Source organism: Mobula birostris, chromosome 7 (genome assembly GCF_030028105.1).
Source record: "Mobula birostris isolate sMobBir1 chromosome 7, sMobBir1.hap1, whole genome shotgun sequence".
NCBI classification, from domain to species: Eukaryota; Metazoa; Chordata; class Chondrichthyes; order Myliobatiformes; family Myliobatidae; genus Mobula; species Mobula birostris.
Genome location: NC_092376.1, coordinates 21,070,587 through 21,095,651, shown reverse-complemented (window position 1 = coordinate 21,095,651; position 25,065 = coordinate 21,070,587). Strand labels below are relative to the sequence as shown.

The 25,065-nt window shown below is 40.8% G+C and overlaps 1 protein-coding gene across 2 annotated transcripts; it reads left to right on the top strand.

Annotated features, from left to right (window-relative positions):
* Positions 1 to 1,735: 1,735 nt before the first annotated feature.
* nipa1 (NIPA magnesium transporter 1) lies at positions 1,736 to 23,688 on the top strand. 2 transcript variants are annotated; one of them, XM_072262721.1, is made up of 5 exons: positions 1,736 to 2,039; positions 9,004 to 9,051; positions 15,215 to 15,305; positions 17,608 to 17,768; positions 21,012 to 23,688. In XM_072262721.1, exons 1-5 carry the CDS (start codon positions 1,925 to 1,927, stop codon positions 21,521 to 21,523), a joined length of 927 nt encoding a protein of 308 aa, XP_072118822.1. In that variant the 5' UTR covers positions 1,736 to 1,924; the 3' UTR covers positions 21,524 to 23,688. The 2 variants fall into 2 exon arrangements, with proteins under 2 accessions (XP_072118822.1, XP_072118823.1); XM_072262722.1 differs by lacking the exon at positions 1,736 to 2,039 and adding an exon at positions 2,055 to 2,230.
* The last annotated feature ends 1,377 nt before the right edge of the window (positions 23,689 to 25,065 follow it).

Sequence of the window (25,065 nt, the reverse complement as noted above, 5' to 3'; positions counted from 1 at the left end):
TTGTTGAAAGTGTTGTCACAGGTAGATAGGATAGTAAAGAAAGCTTTTGGCACATTGGCCTTCAGAAATTAATGTATTGAATATAAGACGTTGGTGAGGCCCAATTTGGAGTATTGTGTGCAATTTCCATAGTCATAGTTATACTTTATTGATCCCGAGGGAAATTGGTTTTCATCACAGTTGCACCATAAATAATAAATAGTAATAGAATTAGTAATAGTAATATTACTATTAGTAAATAGTAAATAGTAATAGTCGTAGAAATAATAAATAGTAATAGAATAGTAATAGAAAATAGTAATAAATAGTTAAATAGCAATATGTAAATTATGCCAGTAAATTATGAAATAAGTCCAGGACCAGCCTATTGGCTTAGGGTGTCCGACCCTCCAAGGGAGGAGTTGTAAAGTTTGATGGCCACAGGCAGGAATGACTTCCTATGATGCTCTGTGCTGCATCTCGGAGGAATGAGTCTCTGGCTGAATGTACTCCTGTACCCACCCAGTACATTATGTAGTGGATGGGAGACATTGACCAAGATGGCATGCAATTTAGACAGCATCCTCTTTTCAGACCCCACCATGAGAGAGTCCAGTTCCAATCCCACAACATCACTGGCCTTACGAATGAGTTTGTTGATTCTGTTGGTGTCTGCTAACCTCAGCCTGCTGCCCCAGCACACAACAGCAAACATGATAGCACTGCCCACCACAGATTCGTAGAACATCCTCAGCATCGTCCTGTAGCATTTCCTAGCTACAGGAAAGATGTAAACACATTTGGAAGAGTATAGAGAACATTTACAAGGATGTTGCCGGATCTGGAGGACCTGAGCTATAAGGAAAGATTGAATATGTTAGGACTTTATTCCTGAGAACATAGAAGACTGAGGAGAGATTTGGTGGAGGTATAAAAAATTATGAAGGGTGTATAGATAGGGTAAATGCAAGCAGGCTCTTTCCACTTAGCTTGGTTGGGATGACAACCAGAGGTCATGGGTTAAGGGTGAAAGGTGTAAAGTTTAAGGGGAACATATGGGGAAACTTCTTCACTCAGAGGGTCATGAGAGTGTGGAATGAGCTGCCAGCACAAGTGGTGCATGGGAGCTCGATTTTAACATTTAAGAGAAGTCTGGATAGGTACATGGATGGTAGTGCTTTGATGCTGGTGCAGGTCAATGGTAGTGGACAGTTTAAATGTTTACAGTATGGACTAGATGGGCCGAAGAGTTTATTCCTATGCTGTGCATCTCAATAACTCTAATAAAGTTTATTTTGATATATTAAAAATTGCAATATTTCCACACTGTGAAAAAGACATGATTTTATTAACTTTTATCAGGTCTCCCCTTAAACCTCCAAAACTCAAGACAGGTTTGTCCAACCTCAGATTTTTAAAAGATTAGAGAACTAATTAGTAATACGGCTTCTCTTGTTCCCTTGGGAAAACACTTCCCATTGGTCACAACTTGCAAGAGTGTGCCGTGTCATTTTCTGTTGTCAAAGTGAGTTAACCCCAATGTCATATTTTTTCATTTAAAAAGAAGTGAGGCAAATCTGATTATTGATTATCCTAGCGTAAAATATTTATTGGCAAAATCAACATCAAAATTTGCTCCCTGGTACTTGTAGCACGGCGAGGCAGTGCTTATAAGGCGAAGAATCTCTTAGAAACACTCTCCGTAATTAATTGTACATTTTTCTACGGCGCGTGCGCAGAAAGGGAGGCAGGATGCGGAAGTGGTTGCTCCTGGTGAAAAAATCCTGATGATTAATATTTCTAACAGGTTGAAATTTAAACGCATTTAACGTTATTAAAACTGCTCTACGCCAGCTGGCCTTTAATAGGGTGGGAATTGAGAGTGCCCGTTGGATGTTGGCTGGCTTGACCTAGGAGTGGCTCTCTGTATCGATACTTGTCCCAGATGGAGCAGAATGCAGCTGCCTGCACGGGGCTTGCCATCGCCGTGCTGTCCAGCTTCGTGAACGGCTCCACTTTCGTTTTGCAGAGGAAAGGCATCCTTCGTGCTGAGAGCAGAGGTGTGTAGACACGTCCCCTCACCAACAAAAAAAAAGTGAATTCCCCAAATTAAACCGTGCTTTATTCTAGAATGGTCAGTGTTGTCGATGTTACTGCACCAAAACCGACTGCTAAAAAGAATTCAGTTGCCTGGGCTATCTGCCCTGCCCTTTCGCACTGGCGGAAATGCGCTATAATAATGCTGCATTGTGTAGGTATCAAAATGACAGTACTGAATGCATTATTTTTTACCTGATTATGTGCCAAAAACATCCCCACCCATTCTTAAGCAATCTCTGCTAATTTTAAAATGGAAATGTGAAATGTTATATCAACAAGAAATTGGTCTTGCCTTTGCTACAGACTTTGCTTTTAATTGTAAACCTTTTTAATATTGAAACGATGGGTTATAACACTTAAGACATAATATTTTCAAATCACGCAAACACGAGGAATTCTGCAGATGCTGAAAATTCAAGCAACACACATCAAAGTTGCTGGTGAATGCAGCAGGCCAGGCAGTATCGCTTTCTTCAGTTATTCCTGACGAAGGGTCTCGGCCTGAGTCGACTGCACCTCTTCCTAGAGATGCTGCCTGGCCTGCTGCATTCACCAGCAACTTTGATATGTGTTGCTTATATTTTCAAATCATTATGTTTTAGTTAAAACAGTCACCCATTGGTTTTACTGAGAAGGAGCTGGTTTAACACAAAAAGTGAAATTACTTCATTTTAATGGGTTGACACTTGCCAGGTATATGAAAACTACCAAATATTATTTTATCACCTGAGGAGTGTTTGTTGGCTGTGGACCTGTACTCACTGGAATTCAGAAAAATGAGGATGATATCATTGAAACCTATGGAATGGTGAAAGGCTTCCATAGAGTGGATGTAGAGAGGATGTTTCCTATGGTGGGGGAGTCTAGGACCAAAGGACACAGCGACATCCATCTAGAATCAGAATCAAATTTATTATCAATGGCATATGACATGCAATTTGTTAACTTAGCAGCAGTTCAATGCAATACAAAATATAGAAGAGAAAAAAATAATAAATTACCGTATGTGTATATTGAATAGATTAAAAAACATGCAAAAAACAGAAATACTATGTATTTTAAAATGTGAGGTAGTGTCCAAGGGTTCACTATCCATTTAGGAATCGGATGGCAGAGGGGAAGAAGCTGTTGCTGAATCGCTGAGTGTGTGCCTTCAGGCTTCTGTACTTCCTACCTGATGGTAACGGTGAGAAAAGGGCATGCCCTGGGTGCTGGAAGTCCTTAATAATGGACGCTGCCTTTCTGAGACTCCGCTCCCTGAAGATGTCCTGGGTACTTTGTAGGCTGGTACCCAAAATGGAGCTGACTAGACTTACAACCCTCCGCAACTTCTTTCGGTCCTGTGCAGTAGCCCCTCCATACCAGACAGTGATGCAGCCTGCCAGAATGCTCTCCACAGTATAACTATAGAAGTTTTTGAGTGTATTGGTTGACATGCCAAATCTCTTCAAACTCCTAATGAAGTATAGCTGCTGTCTTGCCTCCTTTATAATTGTGTCGATATATTGGGATCAGGTTAGAGCCTCCGAGATCTTGACACCCAGGAACTTGAAGCTGCTCACCCTCTCCACTTCTGATCCCTCTGAGGATCAGTATGGGTTCCTTCGTCTTACCCTTCCTGAAGTCCACATTCAGCTCTTTCGCCTTACTGACGTTGAGTGCCAGATTGTTGCTGTGGCACCACTCCACTAGTTGGCATATCTCACTCCTGTACGCCCTCTCATGACCACCTAAGATTCTACCAACAATGGTTGTATCATCAGCAAATTTATAGATGGTATTTGAGCTATGCCTAGCCACACAGTCATGGGTATAGAGAGAGTAGAGCAGTGGGCTAAGCATACACCCCTGAGGTGCACCAGTGTTGATCATCAGCAAGGAGGATATGTTATCACCAGTCCACACAGATTGTGTTTTTCCAGTTAGGAAGTGAAGGATCCAGTTGCAGAGGGAAGTACAGAGGCCCAGGTTCTGCAACTTCTCAATCAGGATTGTTGGAATGATAGCTTTAAATGCTGAGCTACAGTCGGTGAACAGCCGTCTGATATAGGTGTTTGTGTTGTCCAGGTGATCTAAAGCCATGTGTGCCATTGAGATTGTGTCTGCCATTGACCTATTGTGACAACAGGCAAATTGCAATGGGTCCAGGTCCTTGCTGAGGCAGGAGTTCAGTCTAGTCATGACCAACCTCTCAAAAGCATTTCATCACTGTCAATGTGAGTGCTACAGGGTGATCGTCATTTAGGCAGCCCACATTATTCTTCTTAGGCACTGGTAAATTGTTGCCTTTTTGAAGCAAGTGGGAACTTCCACCCGTGGCAGTAAGAGGTTGAAAATGAATGAAGATGAGGAGGAATTTCTTTAGCCAGAGAGTGGTGAATCTGTGGAATTTGTTGCCACAGGTGGCTGTGGCGTATATTTTGTATATATAAGGTAGAAGTTGAAAGATTCTTGATTAGTCAAGGCATGAAGGGATATGGGGAGAAGGCAGGAGACTGAGGCTGACAGGGAAATGGATCAGCCATGATGAAACGGACTCGATGGGCCAAATGGCCTAATTCTGCTGCTGTATCTTGTGGTCTTATTGAAAGGCCTCAATAAGAGTGTATATGGTGAGGATGTTTCCAATAGTTGTAGAGTCTAAGACCAGAGGCTGCAGCCTCAGAAGAACAGAGATGAGGAGGAATTTCTGTAGCCAGAGAGTGGTGAATCTTTGGAATTCATTGCCGCAGATGGCTAAGTCATTGAGTATATTTAAAGCTGAGGTTGGTAGGTTCTTGTTTAGTAAGGTGTTAAAGATTACAGGGAGAAGGCAGGAGAATGAGGTTGAGAGGGATAATAAATCAACCATGCTCAAATGGCAGAGCAGGATCGATGGGCTGAATGCCTTAATTCTGTTCCAACATCTTATGGTTGATTTTTTTTTAAATTTACTGTTCTGTGATTTTAAAGGTTGGTAAAAGGCTTTAAATGTTTGGGATTTCAGATCAACAATATTTTGCAGCTGGAGATGCAAGATCATGAGCTGTGGAATCATGCAGTGTAAAAACAGGTCCTTTGGCCCACCAAGTCCATGTCAAAAATGGAGTGTACATCCATGCCAATCTCATTTCCTGGCACTTGGCTTGCAGCATTCTCCGTTTTGGTGACGCGGGTGTTTGTTTAGATCAAGAGTTCCCAATCTGGGGTCCCCGGACCCCTCGTTAAGGGTAGGAAAAGGTTGGAAACCCCTCTTCTTGATCATCTTAACATGTTGAGAATCTCTGCTGGCTGCAACCTCCTGGATGATATGTATCGGATTTCATCTTCGCTCTGACCTCTCTTTTCCCTTCTAAACCTTCTACTTTTACTTTAAATCTGTGCCCTTAGTTTAAATACCTGTGCTGTGAGAAACAAACAGACCCTAATGGACAGGTCCAAATATCCCTGAAGGTGGCTGGACAAGTGGAAGAGTTGGTTGGGAAGGCATATTGGATATTGCCTTCATTAGCTGGAGCACAGAATATTAACAGGAATGTATGGTGCAATATCATATAGGATAATCCACAGCTGGTGTACTCTGTGCAGTTCCGGTCACAGCACGATAGAAATAACATAATTGCACAACATCTCTGCTCCATTTCTATACCAAATACAGATTTTTGCATGCCTCTATCAGTTTAACTCTTGGTCTCCACCATCCAAAGGAAAAAAATTTAGTCGCTCCTCAAAACTGAAACTTGTAACTCCTCAAAACATCCCCTTCACCTTCTTTAATGAAATTATCTCCTTCCTATAGTGTGGTGTCCAGAAATGCACACAGTACTCCAGCTCTGGATTACCCTATGCACCAGGAATTCCGTGTTCAATCCTGTGATCCAGTGCATTGGAGAGCCCAGAAAAATTCGTGAGCATTATCCCAAAAATGAAAGGGTTAAGGTATGAGGAGCACTTGATGGCTCTGGGCCTTTACTCACTGGAATTTAGAAGAATGAGGGGGGATCTCATTGAAACCTATCGAATATTGGAAGGCCTCGATACAGTGGACATGGAGAGGACATTTCCTACAGTAGGCGAGTCTAGGACCAAGATGTACATCCTCAGAATTGAAGGACATCCCTTTAGAACAGAGATGAGGAATTTCTTCAGCCAGAGGGTGGTGAATCTGTGGAATTCATTACCACAGACAACCATGGAGGCCAAGTCATCAGATATGTTTAAAGTGGAGGTTGATAGATTCTTGATTAGTAAGGGCGTGAAAGGTTCTGGGGAGAAGGCAGGTGAAGGAGATTGAGAGAGATAATATATCAGCCATGATTGAATAGTGGAGCAAACTCTCAGGTTCTAGAAATGAGGACAAGTACCCAATACACCATCTGCTTTCGGGGGTCCTTGTACTTATCCACTATAGTTTGTCTGTTTCTCAATACTCTGCAAGACCTTGCAATTCTTTGAACTCTTTACCAAAGGGAGAAATGCAACATTATGCATTTTTGAGTAGGGTGTATAATAATCTCATTTATAGTAGATCACTCTAGTCGAGCATGATGTTTTCATAAAGGATTATTCCCTTGATGGAGATTGGCTGTAGGGACTTTGTTTAATGCGGGTAGGCAGATGTATAGGCAGCCACCACATGGTCCTTGACAGATTGGGGTCAGGATCCTGTGGCATGGAATGAAAGACGACTGGGGATACTTCAGTGCTGCAGCCTTCCTTCACCTTCACCGCCATTGTGATGTGCCTTCATCTTCCGCCAACTCCACCTTTGAGGTCTTGATTAGATCACTCTTTCTCTGGAACCTCCCCCTTGACCTTGACCTTAACTACCAGGCGCTAATCACCAGATGTCCACACTCCAGACGGCATTGCTCTCGGATCTCAGAAACTCACGAGCCTCACAACAAGATGACAGTCCTTGGAAAAGAACACATTTGTACTAGGCATTTAATAACTGTTTTTGAGCAAGCATTGGTTAATTTGAGAACTATCTCATTAGGTTAAGCAGTAGATAACTTGTTGTGACCAGTTTAGACTGGGTGCTTCACAGGGTACTTGCTGATGATGAAACTAAGACACGTTCTCCTGGACTCCTGTCTTTTTTGCTTTCAGTGAGTTTTATGTTTGGAGTTACAAAGTGTAACAGTAACCACCGTGTTTGCCTCATTACTTGTGGATTAGCTGCTTATTGCAAGTGGACACTAACAGTCGTTTATTAGTGTAGCGGGAACACAGTGAGATTGAAAGGTGCTGTTGATGTGATGTAGGTTGAACGTATCAGGACCAGGAATGTTGCACGACAAAAAGCAGCAGATAAGCAGAGTCTTCACCGTTGGGCACAGCTGCCACATGAAAGCAGCATCCGTCATCAAGGACCCCCACATCCTCGGCCATGCTGTCTTCTGCTTCCATCAGGAAGGAGGTACATGAGCCATAGGTCCCGCACCACCGGTTTTAGGAGCAATTACTACCCTTTGAGCATCGGGCTCCTGAAACAACGTGAGCAACTTCAAAGTTGTGTTTGCGTGTGACAGTGGCCACGCCCTGGTACACCACTTCGACAGGCGGGCGAAACCAGGTGAGCGAGGTTAGCTGGTGGGCTTCATACCCCAGTGAAATAGGGCCAACCCTATCCTAGCATGTGAAGTGAGGTCCAACATCCAGGAAGGCGGTTCTGCAACATTTTATTGAGAGTGAAGGGCATGATAAAGCATGGACGAAGTCTTGGTTATCCACTACAACCAAGGAAGACCCCAGTCTGTGATGATTACTTGTACCTTTGGACCCGGACTTCAGAGGTTGAGAGAGTGGAACTGTCCCAGTGCAATAGCTTTTCCATTTTAAAACTCTCCCTCGCAGGTTTCGCCATCACTGTCAGAAACAACAGACAACTAACATGCTGCTGTGTTCTTCTGATTGACTGCATATGAGTAAAATTAGCGTAGACACCTAGTGCAAATAATGGACTGCCTTCACACAATGCTTTCAACAATTCCATCTTCCAAATTTTCATTTTTTCATTGTAACATTCAAGATGGTTGTCATTATCTTAAAATTTTTTGTAGTTCCATCATTGCTTAAGTAATGAAATCTTTTCATTTTCACTCATGGCCGTTTCCAGCATCATCAAGCCTGAATATTTGAAACCACAGTGAGTAAAACAGTTCGAAATTGTCTTGCTGCTTATTTCTCGCCAACTCTCAGTGATAAAATTCACTGCTTTTTGAACACAAACACACGCAACTGAAGCTATTTAAAAACTGTTTGCTCTAATCACGGTCTCATTTCTTAACAGTGACACAACTGCCCGTGACTGACGGTGTTAGAAACTGTTTGGCAACAGTCTCCTTATTAAATGGCATTGTTCCCCTGTAGTTTCTTTATGTATCATGAAGTTAAAAGTTTAACAGACAAAGAAGCAATACTGAAATTGGGGAATTAGAATTAGTTCCCCAAACCAGCCATCTGAGGAAGTTTGAGCTTTTTGATCACTCTGGAACAGTCTAACACAGTTGTGGTTACACTATGCTGGAATGCATGTGAATGGAGCTATTAATGCATGCTTTATTTTTATTTAAAGATACAGCACAGTAACAGTCCCTTCCAGCCCAATGATCCCTTGCCACCCAATTGCACCCACATGACCAAGCATTTCTCTATCACCAACATGAGAGTGGTGTGTGTAAGAAAGCATGTCAAATAAAAGATCAGTCCTTCAAACAAATCTCAGTGTTGCTAAGGTCACTCTGAATGCTTGACCAAAGGCACATGGTCCCCCTGCCTACTGACAGTCTTTTTCGGGTGTTAAAGGAGAGGTACTTGGAATAGAAGTGCTTACATGCAGACCCAAATTTGTGATGTAACTTTCCTTCAAAAATCAGCAGAGCCTGATTTTTTTTTCCTTGTGGTTAAAATAAGAAAATGTCAACTTTGTTCTTTTGACAGGAGCTTCCTATTTAACAGAATTGATTTGGTGGACTGGAACTTTAGGAAGTAAGTATCAATTTTCAAAATGCTCATTCCTACTTCCAAGATGGTTGTTTTTTTTTTCACTTCTAACTCTGGTCTGACCTGCCCATAATATCCTGTGAGATCAGCGTATTCATCTAATCCAGGGGTTCCCAATGTGGGGTCCATGGACCCCTCAGTTAATGGTAAGGGTCCATGGCATAAAAAAGGTTGGGAACCCCTGCTCTAATCAAATGTTTCTTCCACATTTGGCAACAAAGCCTAAACTATTTAGTTTTCTAATATTCTAAAATTCCTTTTTCTAATCCTTCTTGCTTCTGTCTCCTTCAAAATGCTTCTCAAACTCTACCTTTTTGACAAAGTTTTTGTTTGTTGTCATAAAATCACCTTGTGCTACATAGGATCAAATTTTATTTGTTTATTATTGTCACATGCACCAAGAAACAGAGAAAAGAATACAGATCAAAATCATTACATTACATTGAGGTAGAACGAGGTAAAACAGTAACAAAATGCAGAACAAAGTGTAAAATCTATGGAAAAAGTGCAGTGCAAGATCTCAACAAGATCTTCTGAGGTCAATAGTCCAATTATCGTACAGCAGTTCCATTCAAGAATCTGGTAACAACAGGATTGAAACTGTCCTTGAGCCCAGTGGTACGTGCTCAGAGTATTGTCAACAGTTTTGAGCCCCATATCTCAGAAAGGATGTGTTGTCATTGGAGAGAGTCCACCTCAACACTGTTGATATGGACAAGAAAATATGTACCATTTCCATCCCTTCCTTCTTTCTGAAGTTGATGACCAGCTCTTTTGTTGACGTGGAGGGAAAGTTTGTTGTCATGTCACTAGGCCCTCTTACCGCTTTCCTGTCCTCCAACGCAATTGCTGTTTCAGATACGACCCACTATGGTGGTGTCATTCCACACAATCAGGAAAGCTCACCAATGCCTCTACTTTCTGAGGATGCTGAAGAGAGCTGGACCATGTAAACCAATACTCATGTCGTCCTACAGATGCAGAATAGAGAGCATCCTAACAAGCTGCATCACTGCAGGGTACAAAAAACTATACTGTCATGACAGGAAGGCTCTACAACGGACAATCAAAACTGCCCAAAGTATCTCTGGTACAAGTGTTCCCGCCATCAAGGACATGTGAACAGAAAGGTGACGGAAAAGAGCCAGTAACATCATGAAGGATCCCACCCACCCTGCTCATGGACTGTTTGTCCCAATCCCATCAGGGAGGAGGCTACGTAGCATCCACACCAGGACCACTAGACTCAAAAATGGTTACTTTCCCCAAGCAGTAAGGTTGATCAACACCTCCACCCCTACACACTCCCAGTTACCACTATTTTATCATTGCCTGGCTGTCACTTTATGTACAGACACTCTTGTACCTAGTGTCACTTAGTGGACATAAAATTAATTTATGAATATAAGCTATTTTGTATATTTATAATAGATTCCCATTAATTGGATACATTGAGACTTGGACATTTTAGCTCAATTAAGCGGCTGCCCTAATTAGCAGAAATTTCATGGAAGTAGTTAAAAAAGTATAAAAAAGACAAACTGAACTACAGATTGTGAATTTAAATGAAATACAGAACAAATTAGAACACCGCCAATACCACTGCAACACTATAAAACTGTATTAGTTCCTACTACTCATCAACTGAGGAATACATCTTGCTGCATTCTTTTGACTGCTAATGAACAAAATCAACCCAGACACCTCGTGCAGATAAGGACTGCCTTCATACAATGCTGTCAATGATTGCATCCTCCAAATCTTCATTTTCTTTTTTTTTGTTTGTTTTTTTTTCACATGTATAACCTTTTCCATTTTTTTATATGTATAAAACTATAATTATTTATACATTCTTAAGTACACATTGAGATGATATAAAAAGAAATTAGACACTTAGATAATTATGTACAGTGGAAATTCTAATCTATTAGGCTAAGTAATGGTATTAATTGTTAAGAAAAATAGTAATAATAGTGGATTAGTAATAGTTTCCATACATCTCTTCTGGAACATTTCTTCTGGTCCAAAATGTTGTATGTAAGCCTATGTAACAACCATTGTAGGTGTTTATATCCTAACTTGTTCATACTTGCTCCTGCCCCCAAACATAATTATCCAATCCCTATGTACTTACTAACTTAATTTTATCATTTTTTATCCCTTACCCAAATCTTTTCCTTTACTTGTATTAATTCTCTATTTTCCAAAAAAAAACAAAAACAGTAAACATTTAGACTAGGGGTGCTTATGTTAGCAATATTACTGTGTTGATGAGAAGAGCAGTATAAATCATTAGGAGAGTCATCTAAAGTCTGCTCGCATTGGGGTTATATATTCAATCCATTTATTCCAGATTTGATAAAATTTTTCTTTTTGAATTCTCAGGGAGTAAGTCAACTTTTCCATTTTGAATATTTCCAAGATAATTTCGTGCCAATCTTCCAACGTAGGTGGTTTTGGATTTAGCCACTTTCTAGTGTTTGATTTCTTACTTGCCGCTAAAAGGGCCTGCAGCAACTTTATATTTTCCTTCTGTTCAAGAAACAATACATGCCCCAAATAGAGCGTCTCAAAGTTCAGAGGATGAAGATTTGGGATAAGGTACTTTGGGTCCTAAGTACCTTATCCCAAATCTTCATTTTCATTGTGAATGAAATGGAAAAAAAATCAAGTTGATTGTCAATGCCGTTTGAATTCTTTGTTGCTTTTAACCTGTTGAAGTAGTGAAATCATTTCATTTTCACTCCCGGCTGTTTCCGGAATCGCCAAGCCTGAATACTTGAAACCACAAGAGCAAAATAGTTCTGAATTGTCTTAGTGTTTATTTCTCACCAACAGTCAGTGACAAAAATTGATGATTTTTGAACATGCACACACACACCTGATGCTATTTAAAAACTGTTTGCTTGAACCATGATATTGTACTTACTGGGCACACAAATGCACACAAGTAATGCTAGCTAGAAACTGTTCGGCAACAGTCTCCTGCCCCAATTAAGTGGCATCGTTTTTCAAACAAAGGGAATCCTGGCTCTTTTCTTGATTAATATTTGTTCTTTAAAAGTTACCCAAATAAGTGGCTGCCCTGATTAACCAAAGGCCCAATTCACTGCATATTTATTGTGTTTTTAAACATTATTATTGCATTCTTTATCTTTCTCTGCTCCATTGGATTCTGAGTAACAATTCTCCTTTACATTTGTGCACTGTAAATGATATTAAACGATCTTGAATTTTGAATCACTTCCTAACTTGTAGATGGGCTTAGAGCAGAATCTGACCACAGTCATGAGTGTACAGGGAGTAGAGTAGAGGACTGAGGATGCAGCCTTGTGGAGCACCAGTAATAGTAGCAGAGCTGTTGCTGCCTATCCTTACTGATTGCTGTCTGTTGGTCAGGATGTCAGGGGGAGTGGGGCTGAATGGGAGAATGGATCAGCTCATGATAAAATGGCAGAGCAGACTCAATGGGCCGAATGGCTGACTTCTGCTCCTTTGTCTTATGGTCTTATGTCAAGAAACCAGTTGCAGAGGGGAAATCAATTTTCAGGGTCGGAAGTTTAGTAATGAGTTTGGCTGAAATGATAATATTGAAGGCAGAGCTGTAGTTAGTAAAAATTAGTCTGATGTAGGTTTTTTTTTACTATCTAGGTTCCCCAGAGATGAATGTAGGGCCAGGGAGATGGCATCCACTTACATACTGCATAGGTGAACTGCAATAGGTCGAGGTTGTCTGGATGGCTGGAGCTGATGGGTGCTGTGACTAGCCTCTGGAAGCACTTCATGATGGTAGATGTCAGAGTTAATGAGTGGTATCAAATTTTGTATCAAAACGCTCCAGTGAAGTGTCTTAGGAGATTTTGCAGTCTTTAAAAAAAAAACACATATGTAACTTGTTATTGAAGCCGTGTTGTCATGGGAATAAGCATAACCAGAGGAGGAACTGTGTGAGTCATGGAGGTTATGTGAGTGGTTTTTTGCTGCAGTTTCAGAGGTTGGAAATGAGAGAAGCTAGCAAAGTTGAGCATGTTTTCAGGAAGAGATAGTGAAGTCATCCTGCAAAAAGATTGTTCTGTTGTAGCTTTTACTCTTTCTTTCCTATTTCTTTCCTTTTTCCCTCTTTCCTATTTCTTTCCTTTTTCCCTTTATTCTTACTTTTCTCGTAAATGTTTGCCTTTAATTGCTCTTTTCCAATTTGAGCAAAGGCTGTGTTGTCAGCTGGCCAATTACCTAGAGGTTACTTTAGTGCAACAAAGGTTAGTGATTAAATCCAGGTGTTTTCCAGCCTGAACTTCATCTATATACTACTAAAACTCTCACGCTCTGTCTGTCTGTTTGTGACCTCCAATTAGCGCAAACGGTGCATTACAGCAGCACTTTTTTTGGCTAACTCGAATTAAAATGCGCTAACTTACAGAATGCAGGCAAAGTTCAGAGTTAGATATTCGTATAAAATTGCTCATTCGCAAAAATCAACAGGCTCCCTTTCAACCCAAAAGTCAATCCGCCATCATGGAAATCGGGACGCGACAGCCCGACGCATGCGCACGGCCGGCCTCAGCAGCGACACCTACTGGAGCGAAAGGGCAGGGCACCAAAGCCAGAACAAATAGACTCAGGCACAAGCTTCTCTCCCAGAGCAGGCCATCACAGCACCCCCACAGAACAATGACGCTAACGGCACTTTGTGCATTACTGTGGTATTCTGGTGCTGTTGCAACTCATTTTCTGCTACTTATCTGTTTAATACTTAATTGCGAAGACAGTAACCTATCCCTCAACGTCAGCAAGACGAAGGAATTGGTTGTTGACTTCAGAAGGAGTAGCGGACCACATGACCCAATTTACATCGGTGGTGCGCAAGTGGATCAGGTCAAAAAGCTTTAACTTCCTCGGGGTCAATATCACAAATGACCTGACTTGGTCCAACCAAGCAGAGTCCACTGCCAAGAAGGCCCACCAGTGCCTTTACTTCCTGAGAAAACTAAAGAAATTTGGCCTGTCCCTAAAACCCTCACTAATTTTTATAGATGCACCGCAGAAAGCATCCTTCTCGGGTGCATCACAACGTTATACGGAAGTTGTCCTGTCCAAGACTGAAAGAAGCTGCAGAAGATGGTGAACACGGCCCAGCACATCACACAAACCAATCTTCCGTCCTTGGACTCGCTTTACACCGCACGCTGTCGGAGCAGTGCTGCCAGGATAATCAAGGACACGACCCACCCAGCCAACACACTTTTCGTCCCTCTTCCCTCCGGGAGAAGGCTCAGGAGCTTGAAGACTCGTATGGCCAGATTTGGGAACAGCTTCTTTCCAACCGTGATAAGACTGCTGAACGGATCCTGACCCGGATCTGGGCCGTACCCTCCAAATATCCGGACCTGCCTCTCGGTTTTTTTGCACTACCTTACTTTCCATTTTTCTATTTTCTATTTATGATTTATAATTTAAATTTTTAATATTTACTATCGATTTGTAATCCAGGGAGCGGGAAGCGCAGAATCAAATATCGCTATGATGATTGTACGCTCTAGTGTCAATTGTTTGGCGACTATAAAGTATAATACTGTTTTTTTATTACTGTCTTGTTTTTATCTACCACTTTATTTAATTGCCTGAGAGGAAGCCAGAGTTTCATTGTACCTATGTATAATGACAATAAAGATCATTCAATTCAATTCAATTCAATCGCCTTTAAACTTTCCCTCACTAACTTTAAATGTATGTCCTTTAATATTTGACTTTACACAGAGAGTGGTAGAGGCAGGTACATTCGGGGTATTTAAGAAGCTCCTAGATAGGCACGACATCCTGACCAGAAGGGCCTGTACTGTGCTGCAGTGTTCTGTGTTCTGTTACTTTCTAGGTTGCTGTCTTTAATACAGGTGGGTCTGGGATTCTCAACCTGGGATCCCCAGAGCTCTTGCTCAATGGTATTGGTCCATGGCATAAAAATGCCTAGTAACCCCTGTTCCAGATCAAATATTGGGAAATTGAAACCACCGTGGTTACATTGATGCTCATCCTGCAGTGATATTGTACTATCCTCCTATTATAGTCTTTTGGGCATGTAATTTTAAATGAGTGCCTAAACATATTTGTTTCGTGAGTAATTAATATTTTCCCATTTTTCTCCTTTTTACAGTGGGACTGGGTCAAATCGGGAACTTCTTGGCCTACAACACTGCCCCTGCCGCTTTGGTAACTCCACTTGGAGCCCTTGGTGTACCATTTGGGTAATCTCTTTATTTGACGGTACATCCATGTTGACGTGTGGCATGGAGATTGTTTTTCATTGAAGCTATTGCGGGGTTACAACGGAACGAGCTGATGTTTGTTTGGCTAATTTAAGTGCAGGGCCAGGTTGGAACGGTTGGGGTACTGGGGCTGGAGGCGAGCAACAAGGACTGGTCTGCGAGGTTTACTCGTCTCTGTGCTGTACCGAAGCTGTGGCCTGCAACTAACAGGCTCTTGGACCAGCTGTAATGATGAACTGCCTTCGTCGCTGTGGACTCACTTTCGTGAACTTCAGTTTTGAGTGTTATTTGTTTACCTTTTATTGTTTGCACGACTTCTTTTTTTTGCACATTGGGTGTTTGACGGTCTTTATTGTGTGGGTCTATTGGGTTTCTTTGTGTTTTGTGGCTGCATGTAAGAATACAAATTTCAAGGTTGTGTATAGTGTGCAAGCATTGATAGTAAATGTACTTTGAACTTTGGTTTCAAGATTGTTTAATGTCATTCCAGTATACGTTTAGAGCAGAATAAAATAATTGTTACTCCAATGCAGCACAAAAAATCACAATAAGATAAAGAACACAATAATAAAAGAACGATAAATATAAATACATAAATTAGATTATACACATTGATTCAATGTCCATAAAGTGACCAGGGTAAAGAAGGGGGTAGTGTAATATCACTGCAGAATAAGCACCAATCTGCAAACACTATGGTTCCATTAACTGTTTCATAAATGAAAAGTCAGTATCTCACTGATGCACTGATACCTGCTGTGACTGGTTCTAACTTTAAATGCTAGGTGATTCAGTTGAACTCTCCTCCGACATTAAGGACAATGCAAACATGGAATTCCTGAATTATCAAGTATTTCTGATTTAAAATGTTTAACATTTCAGAGTTATTCAGTTCATTGTAACGTGGTATGAATCCAATGAACCACGGACACTAAGTAATTTGGGAAATGTCTTTGCTGGGATAATACATAGACGAAAGCTGTATTTTGGTACTTGTAACATAGTGAACCAATACCAATGTTAAATACTTGGTGAGAATGCAATAGTACACTCAGTGGCCATTTTATTACCTCCTATATCTAATACATGTGGGCACGTAACCAAGTGGTTAAGGCATTGGACTAGCAACCTGAAGGTTGTGAGTTCAAGCCCCAGCCGAGGCAATGTGTTGTGTCCTTGAGCAAGGCACTTAATCACACATTGCTCTGCGACGACACTGGTGCCAAGCTGTATGGGTCCTAATGCCCTTCCCTTGGACAACATTGGTGGCATTGAGAGGGGAGACTTGCAGCATGGGCAACTGCTGGTCTTCCATACAACCTTGCCCAGGCCTGCGCCCTGGAGAGTGAAGACTTTCCAGGCGCAGATCCATGGTCTCGCAAGACTAACGGATGCCTTTATTATTTATCGTATCTAATAACTCTAGGCACTAAGGGTTCAGATGACAATATCTAATAAAATGGCCACTGAGTGTAGGTTTGTGATTTCTGCTGCTGTAGCCCATCCACTTCAATGTGTGATGCCTTGTCCAGTCAGAGATGCCCTTCAGCACACCACTGTTGTCAAGCATGGTTATTCAAGTTACTGTCACCCTCCTGTTTGCTCGAACCAAATCTGGCCATTCTCCTCTGACCACTTTCATTAAGAAGGTGTTTTTACCCAGAGAACTGCTGCTCACTGGATGGTTTTTTTCATTTCTCATACCATTCTCTGTTAACTCTAGAGACTATTATGTGTGAAAATGCCAAGAGATCAGCATTTTCTGAGATTCTCAAACCTCCCCATCTGGCACCAGCAATCATTCCATGGTCAAAGTCACTTTGATCGCAAACACAAAAAGCTGGAAGAACTCATCAGGTCAGGCAGCATCTATGGGAATAAATAGATAATCGCTGTTTCAAGCTGAGACCCTTCTTCAGGATATTAGATGTTCCCTTTTCTGCTGAGCTCCTCTGGCACGTTGGACGTGTTGCTTTGGATTTCTAGCATCTGCAGACTTTTGCGTGTTTATGCTTTCTTCCCCATTCTGGTGTTGGGTCTGAAAACAACTGAACTTCTTGACCATATCTGCATGTTCTTCTGCATTGGGTTGCTGCCACATGATTGGCTGATTAGATATTTGTGTTAACGAGCAGGTGTGCAGGTGTACCTATTAAAGTATCCACTGATTGAAGAGCAGGAATCTGGTCATTTGTTTTGTCAAAGTGAGTGCACGTTCAGAGGTTTTTAAAGTGTGCTTGTGTATGAGCACTCACCTCTGCTATCCTAATCTGTTTTCCAGGTCACTCTTGGCTTCCTATATGTTGCAAGAGAAGTTAAACTTGTTGGGCAAACTTGGATGTTTACTAAGTTGTGCAGGGTCAATTATAATCCTCATTCATGCTCCAAAAACAGACAATATAACATCAAGGGTGCAACTTGAAGAAAAACTTCTAGATCCAGGTAAAATTGAATGTGTGTTCCAATTTGTGAATTGCATTGCCCAACATCTCGGGGCGCTATGTTGTATTAAAGGTGCTATAAACATGAAGATAAAAGAAAATGTTATTATTAATACAGATTAGAAACAGTGGATGTGTAAAAAATCTAACACTGGCCTTTGATGTGCTTCATTCAGTAACCACCAATGCCTGATAACACTGTGAACTGTAATCTACTGCTGCTGGTTAGACCATAAGACATAGGTCAGAATTAGGCCACTTGGCCCATCGAGTCTGCTCTACCATTCCATCATGGCTGATTTATTATCCCTCTCAATCCCATTCTCCTGCTTTCTCTCTGTAAACCTTTGAAGCCCTTACTAATCAAGAACCTATCAACCTCTGCTTTAAATGTATCCTATGACTTGGCCTCCACAGCCAACTGTGGCAATTAATTCTACGGTTTCACTTCCTTCTGTCTCAAGAAATCCCTCCTTATCTGTTCTAAATAGATGTCCTTCTGTTCTGAGGCTGTGTCTTCTGGTCCTAGACTCACCAGCTATAGAAAACATCTTCCCCACATCCACTCTATCCAGGGCTTTCAATATTTGATAGGTTTCAGTGAGAAACCCCCACCCCCATTCTTCTAAACTCTAGCAAGTACAGGCCCAGAGACATCAAATGCTCCTCTTGTTAGTTCAGCTTGGACTTTACCTTGAAATCATATACCATTAACTCTAAAAGCTTATCATCAAATGACTCGGGGGTTTTCTGGAATCCCAGTATACCGCGTGATAAACAGAAATGCTGGAGGAACTCAGCAGCTGAGGGAACAGCTATAGGGGTAAACAGTAAATGTTCAGGGCCAAGACACGTCATCGGAACTCAATGATCTGGTGCTGAGGAAGGGGCTCAGCCCGAAATGACGGAAGGTTTACTTCCCCCATAGATGCCGCCTGGCCTGCTGTGTTCCTCCAGCATTTTGTGTCTACTGCTCAAGATTTCCAGCATCTGCAGAATCTCTTGTGTCTATTCCATGTGATAAGCATCTTTCATGATTCATTTAACTAACATGCCCGTGATAGTCAAGAATATTGCCTGTTCAGAGCTTTTCCCCGGTGTATACAAATCTGCTGTTGCTTGCCAGATTGTAATTATACAACTCATCTTTCATCTATCTCTGATTCATTCAGTTATTACCTGACAGTGATTTGATGTTGAGTTTGTGTTTGTCATCCTTTTAAAGTATCACCATGTCATCCCACTTTCAATTTCCTGAGATATGACCAGTGATCGTGACTGTGAGGCAGCAAACCTAACTGTTACACCACTGTTTGGTGTGCAAACTAATGGAGAGGATCCTTAGGGGCAGGATTTACAAGCATTCCGAGAAGGATAATCTTGTAAGGGATAGATTGCATGGTTTAGTGAGGGGCCGGGTCATGACTCACGAGCCTAATTGAGTTTTTGAGTTGGTGACTAAACAAATTGATGACGACAGAGCAGTGGATATGGCGTTCATGGATTTTAGGCGTTTTACAAGGTTCTCCATGGGAGGCCCATCCAGAAAGTCACGAGGCGTAGGATCCTTGGAAACTTGGCTGCTTGGATTCAGAATTGGTTTTGCCAGTTGGTAGTAGATGGAGTGTATTCTGTCCAGAGGTCAATGACCAGTGGTGTTCTGCAGGAATCTGTACTGAGACACCTACTTTTTGTGATTTTTTTTTTATAATGACTTGTATGAGGAAGAGTGGGCTAATAGGTTTGCAGAAAGCATGAAGGTTTGTATATAGTGTAAAAGATTATCCCAGGTTACAACAGGATATAGTCGGGATACAGAGCTGGGCAGAGAAGTGGCAGATGGAGTTTAGTCCAGAACAGGGTGAAATGATTCACTTTGGAAGGTCGAACTTCAAGGTAGAGTACAAGGTTACTGGCAGGATTCTCAGCAGTGCTGTTGGACAGAGTGATCTTGGGGTCCAAGTCCACAGGTTCCTCAAAGTTGCCATGCAAGTTGATGTGGTGCTTGAGAAGGCAGATGATGCTCAAGAGCTATGAGGTACTGTAATGTTGAAGCCCTGTAACTAGTTGGACCACAGTTCGAGTATTGTGTTCAGTTTTGGTCATTTTGTTATAGGAAGAATGTGAAAACTTTAGAGAGAGTTTTTCAGAGATTTTCCAGAATGCTGCCCGGATTAGAGAGCACATCTTATGAGGAAAGGTTGAGTCAATTAGGGTTTTTCCCCTTTGGAGCAAAGGAGGATGAGAGGTGACTTGATAGAGGTGAGTAAGAGACTTAGACAGCCAGTGCCTTTTCCCCCAGGCAGCAATGGCCAATACCAGAGGGCATGCATTTTAGATGAGTGGAGGAAAGTTTAGAGGAGATGTCAGGTCTAGGTCTTTTTACACAGTGGGTGGTGTCTGGAACGCACTGCCAGTAGGTGTAGAGGCTGTTACAATAGGCACATTTAAGAGACTCATAGATAGGCACATGGATGTTAGAAAAATGGAGAGCTATGGACTGTGTAGGAGGGAAAGGTTAGATTGATCATTGAGTAGGTTGGCACAACATACTGTGCTGTGCTGTACTGTTCTATGTTCTATTTTCCATTTGGTGCTTGTGGATTTTATTTATTTTGATTACTGCCTAGTGAGAATGATCCAGTGTCGTCCAGCAAAAGAGAGAAACCCAGACCTGAATAACCTTAAATACTTGCTGCTATAATGTGTGATTCAAAGTAACTGATTCATCGAAGCCCCAACATCAGTCAAAGAATCAGAGATGAAAATAAAATTGTAGATCTATAGAGCACCAATCCCAGCACTTGCTCCCCTTTACCTGTGGCGGATGTGGTAATCCAATTTTAAAGACTATAGCAATGTTTACTGTGATACCCACTAAATGTTTGTCTTGGGGGCTTGAGTGAAGAGAAATAAGGTTGTTTTTGAATCGTATCGGATCTGTTGCGAGAATGCAGCAAGTGCGCGTGCGGCCAGTTGATCGCGCAGTGAATCGGTTGGGCCTCCTATGTGCGGAAAACACTCTCTTTTGGGCACAGGCTTTTGAGTGTGCATGGTTTTTTTTCGTCTTAGCAGGCCCGGTTCATGGCCCACTAGCTGTAAGTTGCCCAGTGTGTACTGTTATTAACATTAATTCAGTAAAAACTTTTAATTATACTACTCCATTGTCGTTTTTGTTCCGCGCATACGTAGCAGTTTTTTTAAAAACTTGGACAATTCTCAAATTGTTTTTCTTTCTTTTCAGTGTTTCTTGGATATGTATGTGTTGTTCTGGCGATTCTCGTCTTGCTGATCTTCTGGATTGCACCTTCCCATGGCTCTACCAACATTGTTGTCTATATTGGCATTTGTTCATTACTGGGCACCTTCACCGTACCCAGCAGTAAAGGCATTGGCTTAGCTGCTCAAGATGCATTTCACAAAAACCTGTTAAATAAAAGAGCCCTGAGCCTTTTTGTTATTCTGCTGGTAACACTGGGTTGCAGTATTTTTCTTCAGTTTATCTACATTAATAAGGCATTGCAGTACTTTGATTCCTCTATATTTGGTGCTGTATACTATGTGTTTTTTACTGTTTTAGTCATATTAGCATCTGGAATCCTCTTTCAAGAATGGAGTGACATTAGCTTTGTAGACTTCCTTGGAATACTGTGTGGATTTACTACAGTTTCAGTTGGGATCATACTTCTGCAGATGTTCAAGGAGTTCAACATTTCAGTCACTGACTTAAGGAAAGTCTCATCAAAGAAACACTGAAAAACCAAAGAATTTACAGACGACTTCACAGCTGTAGTTCAGTTTCTGGCCGGATATATATCAGGACAGCAGTGAACATTGTCAGATATTTGGAACACAATAATGAAAGTTGCAGAGGATTTAACATATTGTTTCACGAACTTGGTGTGATTAATGTGAACCAGTTTCCATTACCAATGCATGGGTTGCTTCACACTGTCCTTCAGTTGCTTCCCCTCCCCCATATCGATACACATTAATTTAATAAGTAAACACTACTGAGTAGAGGCTTGTGTCCCGTTATCTTTTTTTTCGCAGGAGTTTAACACTGGATTGTTGCCTGGTCTCTATTGTTCCAAATGTTGGCAAGTAAACAAAATGTTGGACAACAATTATAAAATGCTAAACTGCAATTCCCATTTGTGTTGGTATTTCATGAACTTCAGTTTGCCTTTATGTTAGACATGTTACTTTGAAGAGGGCAATCTTGTCATGTGATGCCTTGTAACTAATTTTCTTCATTCCCTTTATCTGTGACCTTTGTGAATGCTGCATTGTTGCTTTACTGAATACCGAACTCAGGGAGGACATGAATAGGTTTGCAAACAGCAGTTTGTACAAGTGTGAATTAATAGTTTTATCCCTGGAACGTGTGTTTATCGGTGATGAACGTTAATGTGAATGTACAACAGTATTGCAGCTGATTTGAAATTCCTTGCATCTTTATGGAAGTTGGAAGAATTTTAAGGGCAAAAATGCACTTCAATCTATAGACTTTTAAAAGGGATTTGTGGAACTTTCAAAATTATGAAATGCACAACTTCCAACACAAATGAGGATAAGGTGCAGATGATTGAAGTGTTTTGAGAAACAGGATTATTGTTGCTGATGCTCTACCTGAGACCGTGGTAACTTTGGAATTCATCTTCCTGTATTTTCAGTTCCCATCTGTTTGTGTTTCTGTACTGTTTTTCACATGTGAGTGTGTCATCAAGGTTAGTGCGGGTTCAGAAATGGATCCTGAATGAAATTTTAGCAATTGCATTAACTCCATCCACTTCTCCTGCTGAGCTGTCTTGTGACACGGTCACTGCACTGATTCTCTCTGACTTGACTCGGGCTACTTATGGTACTGAATATCTGTCATATTGATCACTGTCTCCAATTCAATAATATGGTGATGCTTTATTGATCAATATTTTTATGTTAGGATAAATACAAATGTGGTAGCATAGTGGTCAGCACAACACTTTACATTACAGGCAGCCCAGGTTCAATTCCCGCCGTTGCCTGCAAGGAGTTTGTATGTTCTCCCCGTGACTGTGTAGGTTTCCTCTGAGTGCTCCAGTTTCCTCCCACAGTCCAAAGGCAAACCAGTTGATAGGTTAATTGGTCATTGTAAATTGTCCCGTGATTAGGCTAAGGTTAAATTGTGGGTTGCTGAAAGCGCAGATCGAAAAGCCTATTCTGCACCGTATCTCAACAAATAAATAGTTTGATAATAATTGGGAGCAGAGCACTTAACGGTAGCACACACAAAATGCTGGAGGAGCTCAGCAGGTCTGGCAGTTTTCTTCAGCATTTTTCAGCCTTAACCCCAACAATAACATTGAAAAATTGATCAATAATTAAAACATTCTCAAATAATGGATTGACCTCCTAATAATTATTTATTCTCAAAAGCTGTCTACACACTGGATGTATTGGGCTTGTGATTAAACTAAAGATAATATTTAACCTACTAAGAGCTGCATACTGGTATCTCAGGTTTTGTGATTAGGAAAATTTTCTACATTTAAAAATTTATGTGAAAGATACTAGTAATTTATTAAATTGATGTAATTCCAATTTTAACTGTTTGACATTGAGGTTGTTTTTGTGCAAAGATCTCTGAATAGATGTGAAAATAATCAATGCTTTACCTACTATGTGCCTGTGAAATATTTTGTGGCAGAAAATGTGTATTTTTAATTCCTTTTAAATTTTTGTCTTGATAGGAATAATGTATAGCTGTAATAAAGAGTAATATTCATATCATGTAATTTGGGACTTCTTTAGTTCTGGAATTGATTAAAGGGGTGAAAGTTATAAAGTAAATTGATTTTTGATATTTTGTGGCTTCCTTAAGCCTGCACATTAAGCTATTTTTGGGATTGTTGAACATCTAAATAAATAGAACAACAGATGATTAAATTACAGATCTTTTACAATAACATTTATAGCTATGTAACAGTAAATGGAGATTGAACCTAAAATATCTATGCCAATTCAGACTTGATGAAGTAATTTAAGTTAATTCTCTTTAGTCAATTAACAATTCTTTAATTTTAAAGTTTTTATTTGTATTTGCTTTTGTATTTTAAAGTTTTAATAATTTTGATTTTCTTTAAATGGTTTTTGAATGTCAGAGACATTTTGATAGACATTTTAGCTAGTTGAACAGTTGGCTTAGTGGCTGTCAAAGTATATACTTTTTTGCTTCACGGGGAGATTTTCTGGTCTTTTGTATGACAGTATTTACACAAGCAAGGGCTTTTTCATAATTGGCACTATAGGAATCTGAAAGTAAGTTTGGATTTGTACTGTGGGTCCACAACATTAAATTTTGGGCCAATAATTTTTAAATAAAATGTTTTTATAGGGTAACTGATTCCTTTGCATGGGGATCAGGGGCTATTAGTTGTCAAATGGCTAAAAAAAAAACCCTGACATTTATTTAAGGAGAAATGTTAAGAATATCAAATACTTTGTTACAGTGAACGCTGGAGGGCAACACAGAAGTTTTAACACCCATTTTTCCCTCGTTGTCCAGCAGAGGTCAGCTGTGAGGTAGAAGTTGTGTCTCAATGCATAGTGAAGTATTTTCTCTGCAATGTAATGACTGCCAAATAGAAGCAAACCTAGTAGCCATTTTGTACAGCACAAACAGCCAATCCTTGATTTTTGGATAACTGTATTACTTTGGATGTGATTGAGGTTGGTAAGGGTGGTTGTGTTACCATTCCTCTTCCCAGAGCCTGACATTCACCCCCACCCCCTGTTAGGTACTTTTTATACACTGGTTTAAATTCTATTTCCTAATTATTAACAGCAAATTCCCAATACTTGTACCGTATATGGTAAATAAAGTTGAACCTTGATCCTACACTGTAATCTGCCTTCACTACTGCCACCAACAGGTCATTTCAGAACTGAGACCATCTACTCAATGAAGATGTCCTCTTTCTCAATGTTGTAACCATATGGGGAAAAGAAAAAACATTAATGTCACTTTTTTTGCCATTCATCTTCATTCTCTGTACCTTGATTTTTGGCTTCATCCGTCAAATGGAATGGTTTCTGTTTCTTTGACATATACCCCTGATTTTAAATTCACTCAGTGGCCACTTTATTAGGTACCTCCTGTATGGCTGTGGTCTTCAGCGGCTGTAGTGCATCGACTTCAAAGCTCAACATATGCATTCAGAGATGCTCTTCTGCATGCCACTGCATGTAACACACGGTTATCAAAGGTACTGTCACCATTCTGTCAGCTTGAACTGGCTTGGTCATTCTCCTCTGAC

Bases quoted from the DNA above. Each gene is read 5' to 3' on its own strand.
- nipa1 (XM_072262721.1), top strand. From the start codon at position 1,925: ATGGAGCAGAATGCAGCTGCCTGCACGGGGCTTGCCATCGCCGTGCTG. The intron at 9,052-15,214 runs GTAAGTATCAAT...TCCTTTTTACAG, and splicing joins GTGGACTGGAACTTTAGGAA to TGGGACTGGGTCAAATCGGG. The intron at 15,306-17,607 runs GTAATCTCTTTA...TCTGTTTTCCAG, and splicing joins GCCCTTGGTGTACCATTTGG to GTCACTCTTGGCTTCCTATA.